Below are 16,813 nucleotides of genomic sequence, written 5' to 3'. Positions count from 1 at the left end.
ATTGAACCACAAGATGCATTTTGAAGTTTTCTGGCAGCATTTTCATTAGATTTTCGCGAAGAAAAGCCTCGAATGTACTAAATGTGCGCTCGACGTAAGTTGATACAAGTGGAGCCCAATTTAAATATGGAACGTTTGAAACGTTCATATTATCAGAAATAACAGCGCTTTCCTCGCCCTTTACAATTTTATTTTATTATTTTTGAATTTTTTCAACACCAGTTTGGCAAGAGGTCCCTGTGCTTCTATAAGCCGCATGTGCATGTGAATATTTTTTAATCTTAAAAAAAAAATTGTAAATGCTATAATCACTTTTTTAAAGGTAGAAAAGGCAAAAAAAGGCAAATATCTTAAAAAAGGCAAAAAAAAAGGCAAATATCTTAAAAAAGGCAAAAAAAGGCAACTTCAAATGTGTATATATGGAATCAGGGAAAGCTAAATCGTGGACATTGTTAATCGAATATACTCTATCTCTTTAGCAGAAAAAAAGGCAATTTCCATAAAATCCGTTCCCTGTACATAAGATATGTGAAAAAACGTTTGCTATACAAACCACGTGAACCGTATTAAAGAAAAGACGGCTGTATGCTGCGAGTGTGAATTTATTACTAACTCAAGTAAAACCACCAATTTAACAGGATCTTAGCCTCCCTCAAAATAAAGTAATTAGTTACAGCTATTAATTGACATCCTCGGGCCCCACCATGACTGCTTGGATTTCTAGGGGGAATAAAAGCTGGATCGGCCTCCTAAGGACTTGCCGGTCCTGCAGCCTTACGTCGCAAGCTCGAATACGACCATCTCGACCCATATACACAGATATTACGACAGCTAGCTTCCATAACAGCCTCGACTGGTGATCGCTCTTAACCAAAACAACATCGCCTGCTTTTATGCTACGTGCCGGATTGGTTTTGTTGAAATGAATCGTGCGAAGTTGGCACAGATACTCGTTACGCCAACGTTTTAAATATCGCTTAAGTAATAACCTTCTTGTCTGCCACATTTTGTTGATCGAACCGTCATCTGAAGTAAAATTTTCGCCTCCCAGTATACCGCAGTCGCCCAAAAAATGCGCTGGGGTTAAAGGTTGTAAGTCGTTCGGGTCACCTGATACATACGTGGGTGGCCTTTGGTTTACCACGCTCTCTGCCTCCGTTACTAGGGTTGTCAAGACAGAATAAGAAAGTTTGGGCTTACCACTAGCTGATTTTAGACAATCCTTTACCATTTTCACCAATCTCTCCCAGAAGCCTCCCCACCATGCTGCTCGTTCCGGAATAAATTTCCATTTAATACCATGTTTCGCGGCGAGCCGCTGGACTTCATTTCGGCTCATCATACGTTCAAGCGTCTGCAACTCACGATCAGCTCTCTTAAACGTCTTGGCATTGTCCGATATAATGGTGGCTGGCACTCCTCGCCTAGCGATGAACCTGCGCAAGGAATTAATACAGCTATTCACAGTCATGTTATCCACCAGCTCTAAATGTACTGCTCGAACAGCGCCACAAGTAAAGAGCATTATGTAAACTTTTTTCAACGTATCTCTATTGTCGGCAGCCACATAGAGTGGACCAGCAAAGTCTAATCCCGTTGTCTCAAATGGCCTGCTCGTGGCCATTCACTGGTAGAATGGCCCAAGGTTCTGATGCACTTTTTCCATGCAACCTTTTGCAAATAACGCAGCGTTTCAGGATGGATTTGATAAGCTGGCGACCTTGTACGACCCAGAATCGCTTCCTTATCTTTGTTAACGTTGCGTTAACACCGCAGTGCATCATCCGCTGATGCGTATCCAGTATTATTAAACGAGTTAAGTGTGACTCCTTAGGCAGCAAGATCGGGTTACATAATTGGCCAAACTCTTCAGGTGGTAAACGCCCGGATAGGCGAAGGATTCCATCAACTAAAATAGGGTTAAGACTAATTATTTTTGAATGTGATGGCAGCTTTTGCCCTTTCAGCAAAGTCTGGAATTCATCTCCGTAGAACGATTGCTGCTCCACTTTGATCCAATAGTTTTCAGCTTCCTGAAAATCTTCCGTGCCGATTTCGCAGGATCCGATAGCCTCTGTCCACTCACTCTTAGTACGTTTTTCCATACTAAGTTTGATACGTATAAGAAAAATAAAGATATACGCCGTTATACGTAGAACGCGCTGGAGAGAGCTGTAATCTTTTATCTGAAACAATGGTTCTTTAGTGGAAATCTCTCTATTAATCGGTGTAGGAGCACTTGTCAGCAGGGTTGTATGAACATCGCTTTTCCAGCTAGAAGCATCCTCCAATAGCCAAAATGGACCTAATTTCCATAAATCAGAACTAAGTAATGATTTTGCTGTGATGCCTCTAGTTAAAAGGTCAGCTGGGTTATTTTTGCCTTCACAATGTCTCCAGTCGTATAAATTAGTTAGCTTATTAATTTCAATTACCTTGGACTTTACGTGTTGATTCGAGCGATTGCCATTTCCGTTTATCCAATTCAGTGCGATATTTGAATCCGTCCATAAGTTAATAGATGAGAATTCGACATCCAAAGTTGAAACCAAAAAACCCTTCAACCGGGCAGCTATCAACGCAGCTTCGGTAGGGAAAGTTCAGATGACGAAGTTCCCTTCAAGGGGCTTACCCTGTTCTTTGAGCAAATGAATTTTACTGAAATCTCTCCGAGAGCACTTATGTCACGGATATAAGCCACCACTCCATAAGCTGATGGACTAGCGTCTGCAAAAATATGCAGTTCAACCCTTGAGTCGACGAATTTGATCAAAGCTCTCGGCATGGAGAATTGCTTTAAACACGATAAATCACTGCACCAACTTTGAAATTTATTAGCAAATTCTTCGGACAGCGGTTGATCCCAATCTACATTTTCTTTCCATATTCTCTGTAGCAAAATTTTTATATTGACCGTAAATGTCCCCAGGAATCCCAGCGGATCGTAAACCTTCGCCATCGCTTTCATAACACTACGCTTGATTGGTTTCAGGCATTTGACATACTGCTATGCGTCTTCTATGTCCACGTTTATTTCATCACTATAAGTATCCCAATTTATTCCAAGTACCTTTTGATTAATCAGCAAACCATCACATTCGCCAAGAGAGAATCGTCGTTTCAAATCAATATCGTTACTGTTCCACTTACGTAAATTGAATCCGCCGGCTTTCATAATAGTCATCGCACCGCGGAATAGAAGCTCGGCATCCTGTGATGACTTTACTCTCGTAACCAAGTCATCTACATAAAACGACTTCTGCAATGTGTCGCAAATCTTGCCATAATTCGGCTTATTAAATTTCAAGTGCGTTTGAATAGTGGCAGCAAGCAAAAACGGGCTAGACGTTACTCCAAATGTTACTCTTGACATACGTAATTCAACGACTGGGGGCAATTTCGAAAACGATTCTGGTAACGTCTCGTACCACAAGAATCGGTGTGTATCTCGATCTGCTTCATCAATGGATATTTGTAAGAACGCCTTCTCGATGTCAGCAACTATCGCAATATGGTAGCACCGAATCAGCCATTAAATTCTCACCTGGGCTTAGATGGTCATTAAGGGAAGCGAGGTCATTTTCACTTGAGGATGCGTCGAAAACAATACGCATTTTCGTTGTTGTTTTGTCTTCTCTGTATACTGGTCGATGAGGCATATAATAAGCGATTTGATCATTATGATTAGCTAATACGCGCTCCGCGATTCCGGCATTAAGGAGTTCTCTGATACCGCAGTCGTACTCAATTAATTTTTCGCGATTTTTCATTAGTTTAATCGTTAGCCCACGGAGATGGTTCAGTGCATTCGATTTGTTATTATGTAAAGTCTCTTTCGGAATCTTCCATGGCAAACTCAACGAATAGCGCATTCCTATTTTTTCGATTTTCACGTCATGCACAGCGGATGCGTTTTCATTATAAACTGCGATACCGATAGCTTCTAAGTCCCAAAACTTGGTAACATCTACTTGCTCTTCGCGATTCTCGATTATGCTTAACGCGCACTTAGAATTCTCATTGTAGCCGCAGCAGCCTTGTATGGTCCATCCAAAGAAAGTATCTACTGCCATTAAATTCTCACCGATATTATCGTTAGTACCCAGGTGAAATTTCCAATAGTTATCTTGGCCAATTAGAAGATTAATGCCACCAATTAAGTTTTCGCTAGATATTCTATTTTCGGTTAATTTTGCTTGCAAATGCATAAACGATTGACCCTCGAAGCGCGGCTCGGGTAAAACGTCCGCGCATATTATAGGCACCACGGAAGCACATATTTCAATCATCTGGTCCGAATATTGACTTTGCACTTCGACATTTACGCGTCTCAACCGAGTTAACTGCTTTCGCTGGTTATTTTCACCGAATGCAAATATGCGGGCTTTGTCGTAACCGACAGTGTTAGTTTCAGGTAATTCGCCAAAGATTCGCTCACGTAGGTGCCTTGACTGCCATTGTCCATTATTATTCGTGAAAGCACTCTTTTAGTTTCGCTTGACAAAATGGCTTTCGCGGTTTGCAAATAAATATCATTATTTTCCGGACGCGCTGCCGAATGTAATGTAGTGGAGGTACTATTTACCACCGCGACCGAACTGCTGGAGGTCTGATGCTCTCCCAACGGAGGAATAGCAGTTTCATATATTTTAGTTTTAGCTTCGCACAATGGCGTTATATGTCGGCCGTTACAGTTGTTGCATTTCAGCCATTGATTTTTGCAAAACTTCGAACTGTGATTAGGCTTAGCGCAACGATAACACCTACCTTCTCGCTTTAATATATGTTTTCGCTGTTCGATGTCCATGTTTTCTTTGCAATCTTTTATGTCGTGATTTGATCGTTTACAAAAAATACACGGCTTGCGAACTACATTTGTACTGGTATATAAGCCCACAGCGGTTCCGTTAACTATTTTTGTGTTTTTACGCTCTGCGTCGCTCCTTTTGTTTTCTGCTTCTGACAAATGTGCTTTTTCCAGCGCTTCAACTTCCAGTTTTATAAACTCCAGCAACTTTGTTATTTGCTCACTATCAACGGCACTCTCATGCTCTTTGTCGAAAACTGTAGAGTTCGAAAGCTTATTTGAGGCTCTCCCTTTTGATTTATGAAACTCAATGCCCAACTCCGCAGGTATAGCTTTCAGAAGAACTGAGTTTACCATTATGTTGTACTGCGACGAGGGAACTTCCAATGCAGTGAGCGATCTCATTGTGGATGTTGTTTCATTATACAAGAACCGCAAACCTTTCACATCACTCGCTGAATGTACCATTTTTACGCTCAGAAGCTTTTGTATATACTTCTCGATCATTTTGTCTTTGTCGCCGTATTCTTCAAGCAGAAGTTGGATTTCATCTTTGTAGCAATTCTCCGTTGGCATAAATCCCGCTATAGTCGATGCTGCCTTACCTACGAGGGCTTCGCATAAGTAGTTAAATTTCGAGGCTACGTCCCATTTTGGATTTTCGTGTATAGCGTGCTTATATTGTTCCCATAAGGGTAACCAGTTTTCCAATTTTCCATCAAATTTCTTGAGCTCCATCGGCTTTAGTTTTGCTCCTCGATAATCGGCATGCTCACCGCCATTGGCCGATTCTTGGATCTTTCGAGAATCCGCTGCTGACAAACGCTGTAATTTAAATTCCAGTTTCGCTATAATGCTTACAGCTTTGTCGTCATACTCAAATACCGTTTCCAGCTCCCTTTCTTTTTCGTCATCGCCAAAGACTGCTAATGTCGCTTCATCTACCCTTTTTGATTTTTCGTGAACGTTTTTTATACGCTGAAGATAATTATTAGGGGCTTCCACCAAATTATCGACTTCACCTTCTGCAGCAGCCCTTAATTGGCCTTCTACCGCATTGCAGAGTTTGGTCAGTTGGGTTCTGCAAGTTGCGCGATAAACTAAGTCCATTTTTAAAAGAAGTCGCTTCCTAGCTCGCACCAAAAATATTCTCCGCTAAAATTATAAAAATTAAGAATATTCACAGCCGTCCCAGGTTTCGGCACCATGCGAAAAAACGTTTGCTATACAAACCACGCGAACCGTATTAAAGAAAAGACGGCTGTAAGCTGCGAGTGCGAATTTATTACTAACTCAAGTAAAACCACCAATTTAACAGGAAAGCTCTTAGCCTCTCTCAAAATAAAGTCATTAGTTACAGTTATTAATTCTTTTAAAAATGCGCAGGCTCGAAATTGACATTAGAGCTATGGTCTGGAGGAATCTTTTTCTTAGAATTTTATGAAGAATCCGGATATGCTAGGAACGATGTCGAAAAAATCGATTCTTACAAATTGACCCGCCCTAATGTACATATATATATGTCAATCAGTGCGGCAGAAGAATGGCTATGTGCGAGATCCCTCACACTTGCAACGCACAAAACAGAAGCAGTTCTTATAATAATAATAATAATAGATTGGTGCTTACACATATGTTAGTGTTTGGCCGAGCTTCTCCTCCGATTTGTGGCGTGCGCCTTGATGTTGTCACACAAAGTGGTGGGACCTACAGTTTTACGCCGACTCCGAACGGCGATTGTATTTACATGAGGAGCTGTTTTTCATGGCAGAAATACACTCGGAGGTTTGCCATTGCCTGCCGAGCGGCGACCGCTGCTAAGAAAAAACCTTTTTTCTAAATTTTTTCGCGATGTTGCTTTGACCAGGGCTTGAACCCAGGCACTGCTGAGTGGAAGCGCGCACTGCTTACCACTACACCACAGCGGCCGTTATAATCAGCCGCAAAAAAGTGGAAGGTGTAACCCTAACTGCCGGAGGGAGTGGAATCTCATCGAAGCCATACGTAACATACCTCGGGGTATTGATAGATCATGGATTATGCTTCCGTGATCATCTCAACTACTTCAACTACTCCAGACTGATGGCAGACATTGGGGGACCTAAGCAGCAGTTTAGACTAGTACTAGCAGGGGTAGTTAGATCCATACTCATGTACGGATGTACAATCTGGTACGACGCATTTAAAATAGAGAGGGAGTTATGACTATGAAAATAGAAAGTAAAAAACAGATACCTCGTGTTGAAAGCACAAAGGATCTAAAACCAAAAAAACTATAAATAATGAATCATAAAAAATGTATGATTCGAAAAATAATTTTGAAATATTGTAAAATTTTATTTTTTGTTTGGTTTTTTAAAGTTAAAGTTTTACTTACTTACAATAACGAACATAAGTATTGGCACAGTGAATTTTTCGCAATATTGGCAAAGTATTTTTTAGAAAAATTCCAAGTATGCAGATTAAAAATCCATTCAATTTTAGTTTATCAAAGTGCAAGTTTGAAGTTGGTTGAAAATATGAATATAAAATTGCAAATTCGTGGGCAGATTTATTGAATTTTCCTGAGTTTTTCACAAAGTTTACACATTTGATATTTATGCGTTTTGGTGTAGTATGAACTATGTTTTTATAGAAAATTATCGGAAATAAATTAAAAACTTTGCATATATGTAATGCGAAAATTCACTGTGCCAAAACTTTTGTTCGACAATGTATATATATTTGTAATTTGCTTTGTAGAGCAATCTTGCGGTTCTTTAAATAAAAAATAGATATCAGAAATTAATTTTTCGTATCAATAAACTCCCAAGCACAGGTTTGTTTAAAAAACAAAAAAAAACATCCGTAACACTTTATTAAATATTGATCTGTGGTTTCAAACAAATCCAATCATTTAAAAAATATGGACCGCCATTTTGGATCCGCCATTTTGAATTTCGAAAAACTGACTTCAGATTCCTAATTAGCAACCCCATAAACCCCCTGGTAACAAGTTCCAACCCATGACAATGCGTAAATCGTTCAGTATCAACGTTTTAATTTTACTAGTGTCTTCTCGAGAGCATATTTTCGGGAACTAGACCAATTCTAATTGTCCAAGACAGGTGCGTAATTAAAGGAAAGTTCCCCAATAATACCAGAGTAATTATATGTAAAAAACTAATTTTTAGCTGCACTTTAACATGTCAAGAAAATAAAAAAATTTAAACCTCAGCGTTTTTATAAAAAACCCCTAAGAAAACTTTTTTTTTTCAAAATAAAATATACGTGTCTCTTTTTTATCACAAATAACCATATTTTGATGTAGCGATCATGAATTTCGAAAAATAGTGTTTTTATGAACCACTCTAATCCGCATATTTTATCAATTCGTCGGAATATTTTTTTATGTATGTTACCGCATAACTTTGGACTACGTTACCTGTTTTCTATAATTATTATATTTTTAAGGGAAAAGTGGTTCCTCAGAGGTAGTCTGCTACTAATTGAGGGTAGATCCGATAATTGGGCCATGAAGAAATTAACGGTACTCGTAAATTTGTATATGAGAATTGAAGTCGGTTTTGTTTTTTGTTTAAAATTTACTCCAGTGTACAAAGCTTCTCTAAAAGAGTCATAGGCCACATTTTTTTTAGTTCAATTGTGGAACATTTCTATAACCAGCTTCGGCTAATACTTCGGCTTCGGGTGGCAACCCGACTCAAAAATATGTTCAGCAGTAAGCTTTCTTAAACCTTTTTAATTTGATAACCATATTGCAATATTTACTTCATCTTACCCATTTAATTTAATTAAATTTTAAAACAGGTGGCAACCCCCCTCAAAAATATTTTCGCCTGTAAGCCTTCTTTCTTTTGCACCCATATTGTGATAATATCACAATTTATTAATTTATGTAATTAATTTACTTATACTGAAAGTTTTACACAGGTGGCAACTCTCTATTTTTCTGGTTTTAACCATCCGAATATTATGAAAACAAACTACAAAAATAAAAATATTCAAATCGGTCAAGTCGTTTTCGAGTCTTAGCGAGACTAACGGACAGCAATTAATTTCGACAATTGACATTCGAGCTATGGTCTGGAGGAATTTTTTTCTTAGAATTTTATGAAGAATCCGGATATGCTAGGAACGATGTCGAAGAAAATCGATTCATACAAATTGACCCGCCCTAAGGTACATATATATATGTCAATCAGTGCGGCACAAGATTGGCTATGTGCGAGATCCCTCACACTTGCAACGCACAAAACAGAAGCAGTTCTTATAATAATAATAATAATAGATTGGTGCTTACACATATGTTAGTGTTTCGCCGAGCTTCTCCTCCGATTTGCGGCGTGCGCCTTGATGTTGTCACAAAAAGTGGAGGGACCTACAGTTTTACGCCGACTCCAAACGGCGATTGTATTTATATGAGGAGCTGTTTTTCATGGCAGAAATACACTCGGAGGTTTGCCATTGCCTGCCGAGCGGCGACCACTGCTAAGAAAAAACCTTTTTTCTAAATTTATTTGCGATGTTGCTTTGACCAGGGCTTGAACCCAGGCGCTGCGGAGTGGAAGCGCGCACTGCTTACCACTACACCACAGCGGCCGTTATAATCAGCCGCAAAAAAGTGGAAGGTGTAACACTAACTGTCGGAGGTAGTGGCATCTCATCAAAGCCCTACGTAAAATACCTCGGGGTATTGATAGATCATCGCTTATGATTCCGAGATCATCTCAACTACTTCAACGAGAAGGCGGCGAGCGTGACGTCATCTTTGACCAGACTGATGGCAGACATTGGGGGCCTAAGCAGCAGTTTAGACTAGTACTAGCAGGGGTAGTTAGATCCATACTCATGTACGGATGTACAATCTGGTACGATGCATTTAAACGCTCATCGTACGTTCAGGGTATGAACGCAACTTATCCCTTATACGTATTAAGATCATGCTCTGCATACAGAACAGTTTTGGAAGACGCAGCACTTGTCATCTCCGGGATGCTCCCACTTGACCTATTGGCGTAGGAAGCAGTTGGGAAAAGAAAGGATAAGCACAGGAACAATTCGCACCTCTTTATGACGATAAAACAGCATATTTCAGGTGGACACATCGCCTCATCCCTAATATCGATGTATGTATCCACAGACAAACCTACCTAACACAATTCCTTAGCGGGCATGGATGTTTTAAGGCCTACCTTCATCGCTTTGGACATGAAAGCAGTCCATACTGCGACTACTGTGGTCCTGATGAAATAAGGGATGCGGAACACGTACTCTTTTCGTGTCCCCGATTCAGCACCCAGAGAAAAAAGCTCAATCAACGTCTCGGCAGCGTAGTTACACCCGAAACACTAGTCCCACTGGCACTGCAAAGCCAATACGCTTGGAAGGAATTTAAAGCCACTTGTGCCCTAGTTATGCAGAAACTTCGCAACAGCGAGCAAGTGAGACGCAGACAAGAATGACAGGCGAGGTAGGAAGCAGCCACATTATTCTATCTGGCTCAGGCCAGATAAAAAGCCTGTTTTCCTAGAAAAGTTACGGCACGAAGAGGGCGAACCTCTAAAAAATTTTATAAGCAGCAATAAATCGCTGTACCCGGACATTAATTGACTTTGAATCGAACTTCTTAGTTGTAAAATACCAAGGGGGTGGGTAGGTTTAATACCAAAACAAGACGAACTGTGGGTGGAATCATGTGAACAGTAACGGACGTAGAGCTCCGTGCTCAAACCGCCTCCCGACGAAATACTCAACGGTGGTGCCGGCGGGATCAGTACATAGACGGTAGGGGGTTTAGTGGGTTAAAGTCTCACACTGACGGTTTTTCGGGGTTAGGCTTTCGATGCTTTCTCCTCTGAAAAAAAAAAACATATACCTATATATGTACAAACATTTTTATGCGTTTCTCTTTTTACGTGTTTATAATTTTTCTAAATAAAGAATTTACTAATTATTGACCAAAATATGGTTTTCGAAACCTTCGTAAATTTATATTTATTAATAATCATCGGCAAATTTGATGAAAATATTGGTTCCCTTAAATGTGTTCAGAAAATGTTGTGTTTCCACGACAAGTGATTCGCTCTCCTATTCGAAATTCACTCTCTCATTCGTAATTGGCGCCCCAATTGCGAACTGAATAATATGATTCGCCATACAAAATTTCGCGAGCGAATCACTTCTAGAGTCCGGCCGATGCCGGGTAGTATAGGCCAAAAGAATCGGCATCGGCCTTTGTTGGCCGATTATTGAATGAGGTAATGTTACTTAGTTATTTGATTATTTTTTTCTTTTGTTATTATATAAGTTCATGAAAGCATTTGTTTTTGAAATGAATTTAATTCAGCATTTAATCGGCCGAAGCATCGGCCGAATCTTTGCCGATTAAATCCTGAATATAATTTCTTTTTAAGAACAAATTCTTTCGTAAATTTTTAGAATAACAAAAGAAAAACATAATCAAATAACTAAATAACAATACCTCATTCAAGAATCGGCCAAAAACGCCAATTCCGATTCTTTTGGCCGATACTAGACTCGGCACCGGCCGATTCATCGGTCCGACTCTAATAACTTCATTCGTATGTGATTCAGATCCAATCACCTTTCGAATCACGAACAAATCGCTGTATTCTCTAATTTGTATCGTAAATTAATCGAAAACAGCATAGACCACACACATGCCCACCAGAAAAAATATTGGAAATTAGCTAGATTCGTTAAAATTATTGATTTAGCTATTTATTCACTTCACATTTTTTCTTCGTTGTTGACATACACAATAAACAACCCATTAAACAATAAATAAAAGTAAAAGTATGTTCACATATAAAAATTATCCCAATCAAAGCTTGCTTTTTAACCACCCCGTTTACACAGGCAAATCTCAGATTATTACCCGTCAAATTTGTTGTGCTTGTTATTCTCACATTTCAAGGAAAATTTATGTTTCTTCTCTAAGCCACCTTGATCACTTTTTTCTGCTATATTAAGCAATTTAAATATGTTTAACTTAATACAATTCAACAATAATATTTTATTAAAAATAGCTTTAAAAACCTTTCTTCCTTGCTAGCGTCCATTCTTGTTTACTTTTGCATTTGGAATTTCTGCTCTTTTTCGAAAAAATAATCGATAAAACTAGGTTGGACAGGGAAAAGTTATCTGTTAAATTTGAGATTATTATATAATTACAGATTAACAAAGGACGAATTTTGTGTGGCTAATCTTTTTTTTCTAATTACAGATTAGGGAGTTAAGGTCGAAAATGAGGATAATCTTCTTATACATATGTAAACCTAGTATAAAGAAAAAGAAGCAGGGATGCCATGTGAATTACGAATATGTCGTGTATACAGGGTGATTCGCCGTTCGTAATTGAGAGAGCGAACAACGTGATTCAGTTGTAAGAGAACGTAAATTACCGAGAACTGTAAGTGCCACTTTTTTCGAGCCAACTGAACAGGCTAAGCGCATTTTAAGAGCGACCAATATTTGGAATACTTAACAGCGAAAGCAAGATACAAAGCAGAAAAGAAGAATATTAACAGAGTTAAATCTCAGAGAGCGTTTTGAATCTTAATTAAATATGAATATTGGAGATTTTTGGGAAAATTTTCAAATAGAAAACCCAAAAGTGTAAGATTTTTTTGTGAAAATACTTGTTTTAGTAAAAAAATTAAATTTTTTTCCATGATTTGTACAAGTAATATGAAATTAAATCGAAAATATTATATAACATTTTGTATCGCTCTTGTTTGCGCTTCGTAAGAAATACGACTTACACGCGGGTAAGCTAAACAGCAATTCGTTTATTCGAATAAAAAAAAGACACGAACAATACACATGTACAAAAAATCACCTTCAGGTTTGTTTCAAAGCAAGGCACTGTCCGAAGCAATACCGGACGAGAGACCTTACTTGGCGCAAGCTCGAAGCCACAGTATATACCAAGGCGCATCAATACAAGGTGGTGTTGATTGATCAGCTGATTGGATATTTTTGTCTCTACACTAGTACAGGAGAATGTCATCCAAGACGAAGCGGCGCAACTTTAGGATGTTAACAAAAGAAAATGATGAAAATTATCTCCTATTCCCTTTCGTTTTGACATCCTACTGTACCAAAACGTAATAACAAATACAAATACAGTAATAAACCTATTTGAGTACTCCTCGGGGGTAAAATCTGATCAGGGTTGAAAATGAGAAGGAGCATGCATTTTGTTGATTCGGAGTTGTATGCAAAATTACTGTGGTATGAAAGGATGCAACAACCGTACTATAGCAGAGTGGCACAAGTCATGAATGTGTAATAGTGCCCGAAACTAATTGCAAAATTGTAAAAACATTGCAAATTATTATCTAGATTATAGATACTAGTACAGATAGTTCATAGTTCAGTGTATAATAATTAATATTACACCGTACATGATAATGAACTGTTAAATGCTAAAAACGCTTGTAACTTGTAAATCACTCAAACTTGGGTGTGCTTAATGGAATGTCTGGGCTAGGGTTGCCAGACGTACTGCTTTTGGGAGTAAATGAACTCCTTTTTATTGCAATGTACTCCCATGTTCTCCCAAAAAAAATATCTGGAAATGTACTCCTTTATTAGTTTTAAATAAAACACGCAATTTATAATATATATGTATGTATTTGCTATTATATGCGTAAATTCACAGAGAGTAAATAAAGAGCGAAGTGTACAGGTAAAGGAGCAGCTTGAGACTGAGACTTTCAATTTTAGCTAAACTACTAATAACTTGTATAATATAAATAGGGTTGCCATGTAACTTAAATACAATTTCAACACTCCCACTTTTAAGTTACATTTGTGTGAACCTTTTTTATAATAAAATCGAGTTTTTTTTTGTTTTTTTTTTTTTTAATATCTACATTTGTAATTCATTCATATGTATTTCAAAAATTTCATGTTCTTGCAAAGAAATCAAAAGTAAAGTATCAGGTTTACTTAAATTTAGGTACATGTTCTAAGCCTATACTATTACGAAAATTCAGGAACTTTTCCTTTGCCAAAGCTTTAGTCAGCCCGTCAGCAAGTTGGTCTTCAGATCGAACGAAACTCAGTTTGAACGCTTTCTCATAATATTTTTCTCGAATGAAATGGTAACGAATGTCTTCTCGAATGAAATGGTAGCGAATGTCAATATGTTTCGTCCTCTTATGAAACTCTGGATTTTTGATCAACCGTATAGTGCTCTGGTTATCAACGAATAGAGTTGCTTGCTCAGGATTACCAAGGCTAGACCAAAATCGCTTAATCCAGATCAGTTCCTTTACAGCACTTGCAGCAGCTATATATTCAGCCTCTGTAGTTGATAGCGAGACACATTTTTGTCGCTCTGAGCACCAGCTTATTATTCCACTGCCCACCATAAAGACATAACCAGAAGTAGATTTCCTTGTCTGAACATCACCTGCATAGTCTGCATCACTGAAGCCACAAATATGAAGATCGTTGCTATTTTTGTAGTATATGCCAATGTCTGTTGAACCCTTCAAGTATTTAAGAATTCTTTTTAACAGCATTCACATGTTCCTCTGCTGGGTTTTCGAGGTACCGACTTGCGTTGGATACAGCAAAAGCTATGTCAGGTCTTGATGCTACCGCTAAATACATTAGGCTGCCAACTGCTTCCCGGAATGGAAATTCAACTTCTTCGTTGCCATGAAAGTCGCTCAAATTTGTGGAGCTATCAGCCGGTGTAACTGCAAGACAAGAACTGTCCATGTTAAATTTAGATATTACCTTCTTTGTATACGCCTTTTGCCCAATGAAAATTGAACCATCAGAGTTTCGTTCAATTTCGAGACCCAAAAAATATTTGGCTTCAAACACTTTGACGTTGAACTCTTTTTGCAAATGCGCTATTAAATTTTTAATGAGCTCACCACTGGTGGCTGCAACTAGACCATCGTCTATGTAAATAGCCAGAATGACACATCCATTATCGTCGTTGCGTATGAACACACACGGATCATGCTTTGACTTTTTAAATTTAAAATCTTGAATAAATGAAGTAAACTTTCTGTTCTAGCACCGAGAGGCTTGCTTGAGCCCATATAAACTTTTTAACAGCTTACATACACGTTCGCTGCCATCGTCGTACCCCTTGGGCTGTTGCATGTAAACATTTTCCGCTAAGTCACCATATAGGAACGCCGTTTTTATATCGAACTGCTTCAAAGCCATGTTTTGAACTGCTGCCATAGTCAAAATACAACGAATTGACGTAAACCTTGCAACCGGACTCAAAGTTTCCTCATAGTCGATTCCATACTCTTGAGAGAAGCCCCTTGCAACCAGCCGTGCTTTGTATCTGTCAATTTCTCCTTTCGCATTGCGCTTAAGCGTAAAAACCCATCTATTGTCTATAACCTTCAAGTCCGGTGTTCTCTCAACAAGTGTCCATGTCTTATTTTCAATCAGTGATTCATATTCCTCATTCATTGCTTTAGTCCATGCAGTTCGGTCTGCGGACTGGATGGCCTCCGAAAACGACCTCGGCTCCTCACCAACCATAAGAGCTGCTAAATGCTCAGAATTATTTCTGCTTCGGAAACGATACTTTTTATTATCTCTAACGTTTGTTTCACTGTCGATTGCATTACCAAAAAAATCACCATCACCATCTTCCATCACTTCGGTTATTTCGTCTTCTTCTTTCTCTCCTTGTTCGCGCTTTGGAAGTTTTTCCGGAGTGTTCGCTGCTGCGGTGTTTGGCATAGAGTTAGTCTTTATAACAGCTATTTCTGGTAAAAACTTAACATCACACGAAATTTGGATTTTATGTAAGTTTGGATTCCACACTCTCAAAGCGCTGCTATTGTCTGCATAACCAACAAACACCCCTTTCCACGCTTTGGAATCCAATTTTCTTCGCCGTTCCTTCGGAACATGTACAAACACTTCTTCACCAAAACGCCTCAAGTGGTTGATTTTAGCTTGCTGTCCGTACCACAGCTGAAAAGGTGTTTGTCCGTCTATGGAGCTCGTACCAGTGCGATTTAGCACGTAAACTGCAGTATTTACAGCTTCGGCCCAAAACTTAAGGTTCATGTCTCTTGCATATAACATTGTGCGTGCCAGCTCCATAACTGTACGCATTTCTCTTTCGGCACAACCATTTTGTTGCGGCGTATACGGTACCGTACGCTCGTGTTTAACACCGCACTTTCTCAGAATGCTTGCTAGTTCGTCGTTTACAAATTCCAGTCCATTGTCTGTGCGGATTCTTCTAATCATATGTGCATCAACTTTCTCAGCTTGGGTTAAGAAGTTTCTAATTGCTCCTGGAGCTTCAGACTTTTCTTTCATAAATTGTACAAAACGAAAATGAGAGTAATCGTCTTTAAGCAGTAGAAAATACCTTGAACCCCTACTGATCGTTCCTGCATTGGCCCACACACATCAGCAAAACAAAGTTCTCCGCAGCTCGTTGACTTCTCTTGACGCGATTTGAAACTGATTCTGTGTTGTTTGCCAAATATGCAGGCTTCACATGCAAATTCTTCATCAACGTAATCCACATTCACGTCCTTAAGAAATTTTCTTACATGGGCTACATTTTGGTGTCCCATTCTCTCATGCCAAAGCCGCAAAGACAATTTTCGCTCGTTGCTATACTTGCACTGCTAGCTTCTACCACACTTATGGGCATGTGAAATAACTTTCCACGACGAACTCCCACTGCGACAGGGCCACCATCTGCTCTTATAAACTTACAACTGTTGCTGTCAGATTGAAACTTCAAGCCTCTATCTAGAGCTTTTGTGGATGAGAACAGATTGTAGTGAATGCCGGGAACATACAATACGTTTGTGAGAACCTTTTTCACCCATGATTCCCCTTCGTTCACTAAAACGCTGATGTCGCCTTTTCCTACGGCTTTTATTACACGTCCATCACCCACTCTGACGATATCATTATAATTGTAAAAAGTAACAAAACAGTCCCGACGGTGACACATGTGATCCG

General features: G+C 39.0%; 2 protein-coding genes across 2 annotated transcripts; both read right to left on the bottom strand.

The window, feature by feature from the left end:
• Positions 1–1,365: 1,365 nt before the first annotated feature.
• LOC118752561 lies at positions 1,366–4,289 on the bottom strand (the record flags this gene model as incomplete). The annotated part of the gene is made up of 3 exons (XM_036487466.1): positions 3,545–4,289; positions 3,151–3,501; positions 1,366–1,436 (listed from the first exon to the last, which is right to left on the bottom strand). Coding segments are annotated over exons 1-3 (1,167 nt in total), but the record flags the coding sequence as incomplete, so codon positions are not given.
• Positions 4,290–4,339: 50 nt separating this feature from the next.
• Positions 4,340–5,917, bottom strand: LOC118752560. The gene has a single exon (XM_036487465.1). The coding sequence runs from the start codon at positions 5,915–5,917 to the stop codon at positions 4,340–4,342; it is 1,578 nt and encodes a 525-aa protein (XP_036343358.1).
• Positions 5,918–16,813: the final 10,896 nt, after the last annotated feature.

This window comes from Rhagoletis pomonella, unplaced genomic scaffold (genome assembly GCF_013731165.1).
Source record: "Rhagoletis pomonella isolate Grant_MI unplaced genomic scaffold, Rhpom_1.0 Rhpom_scaffold_01656, whole genome shotgun sequence".
Classification (NCBI taxonomy): domain Eukaryota; kingdom Metazoa; phylum Arthropoda; class Insecta; order Diptera; family Tephritidae; genus Rhagoletis; species Rhagoletis pomonella.
The sequence above is the reverse complement of the archived record's forward strand: the minus strand, read 5'-3'. Positions and strand labels throughout refer to the sequence as shown.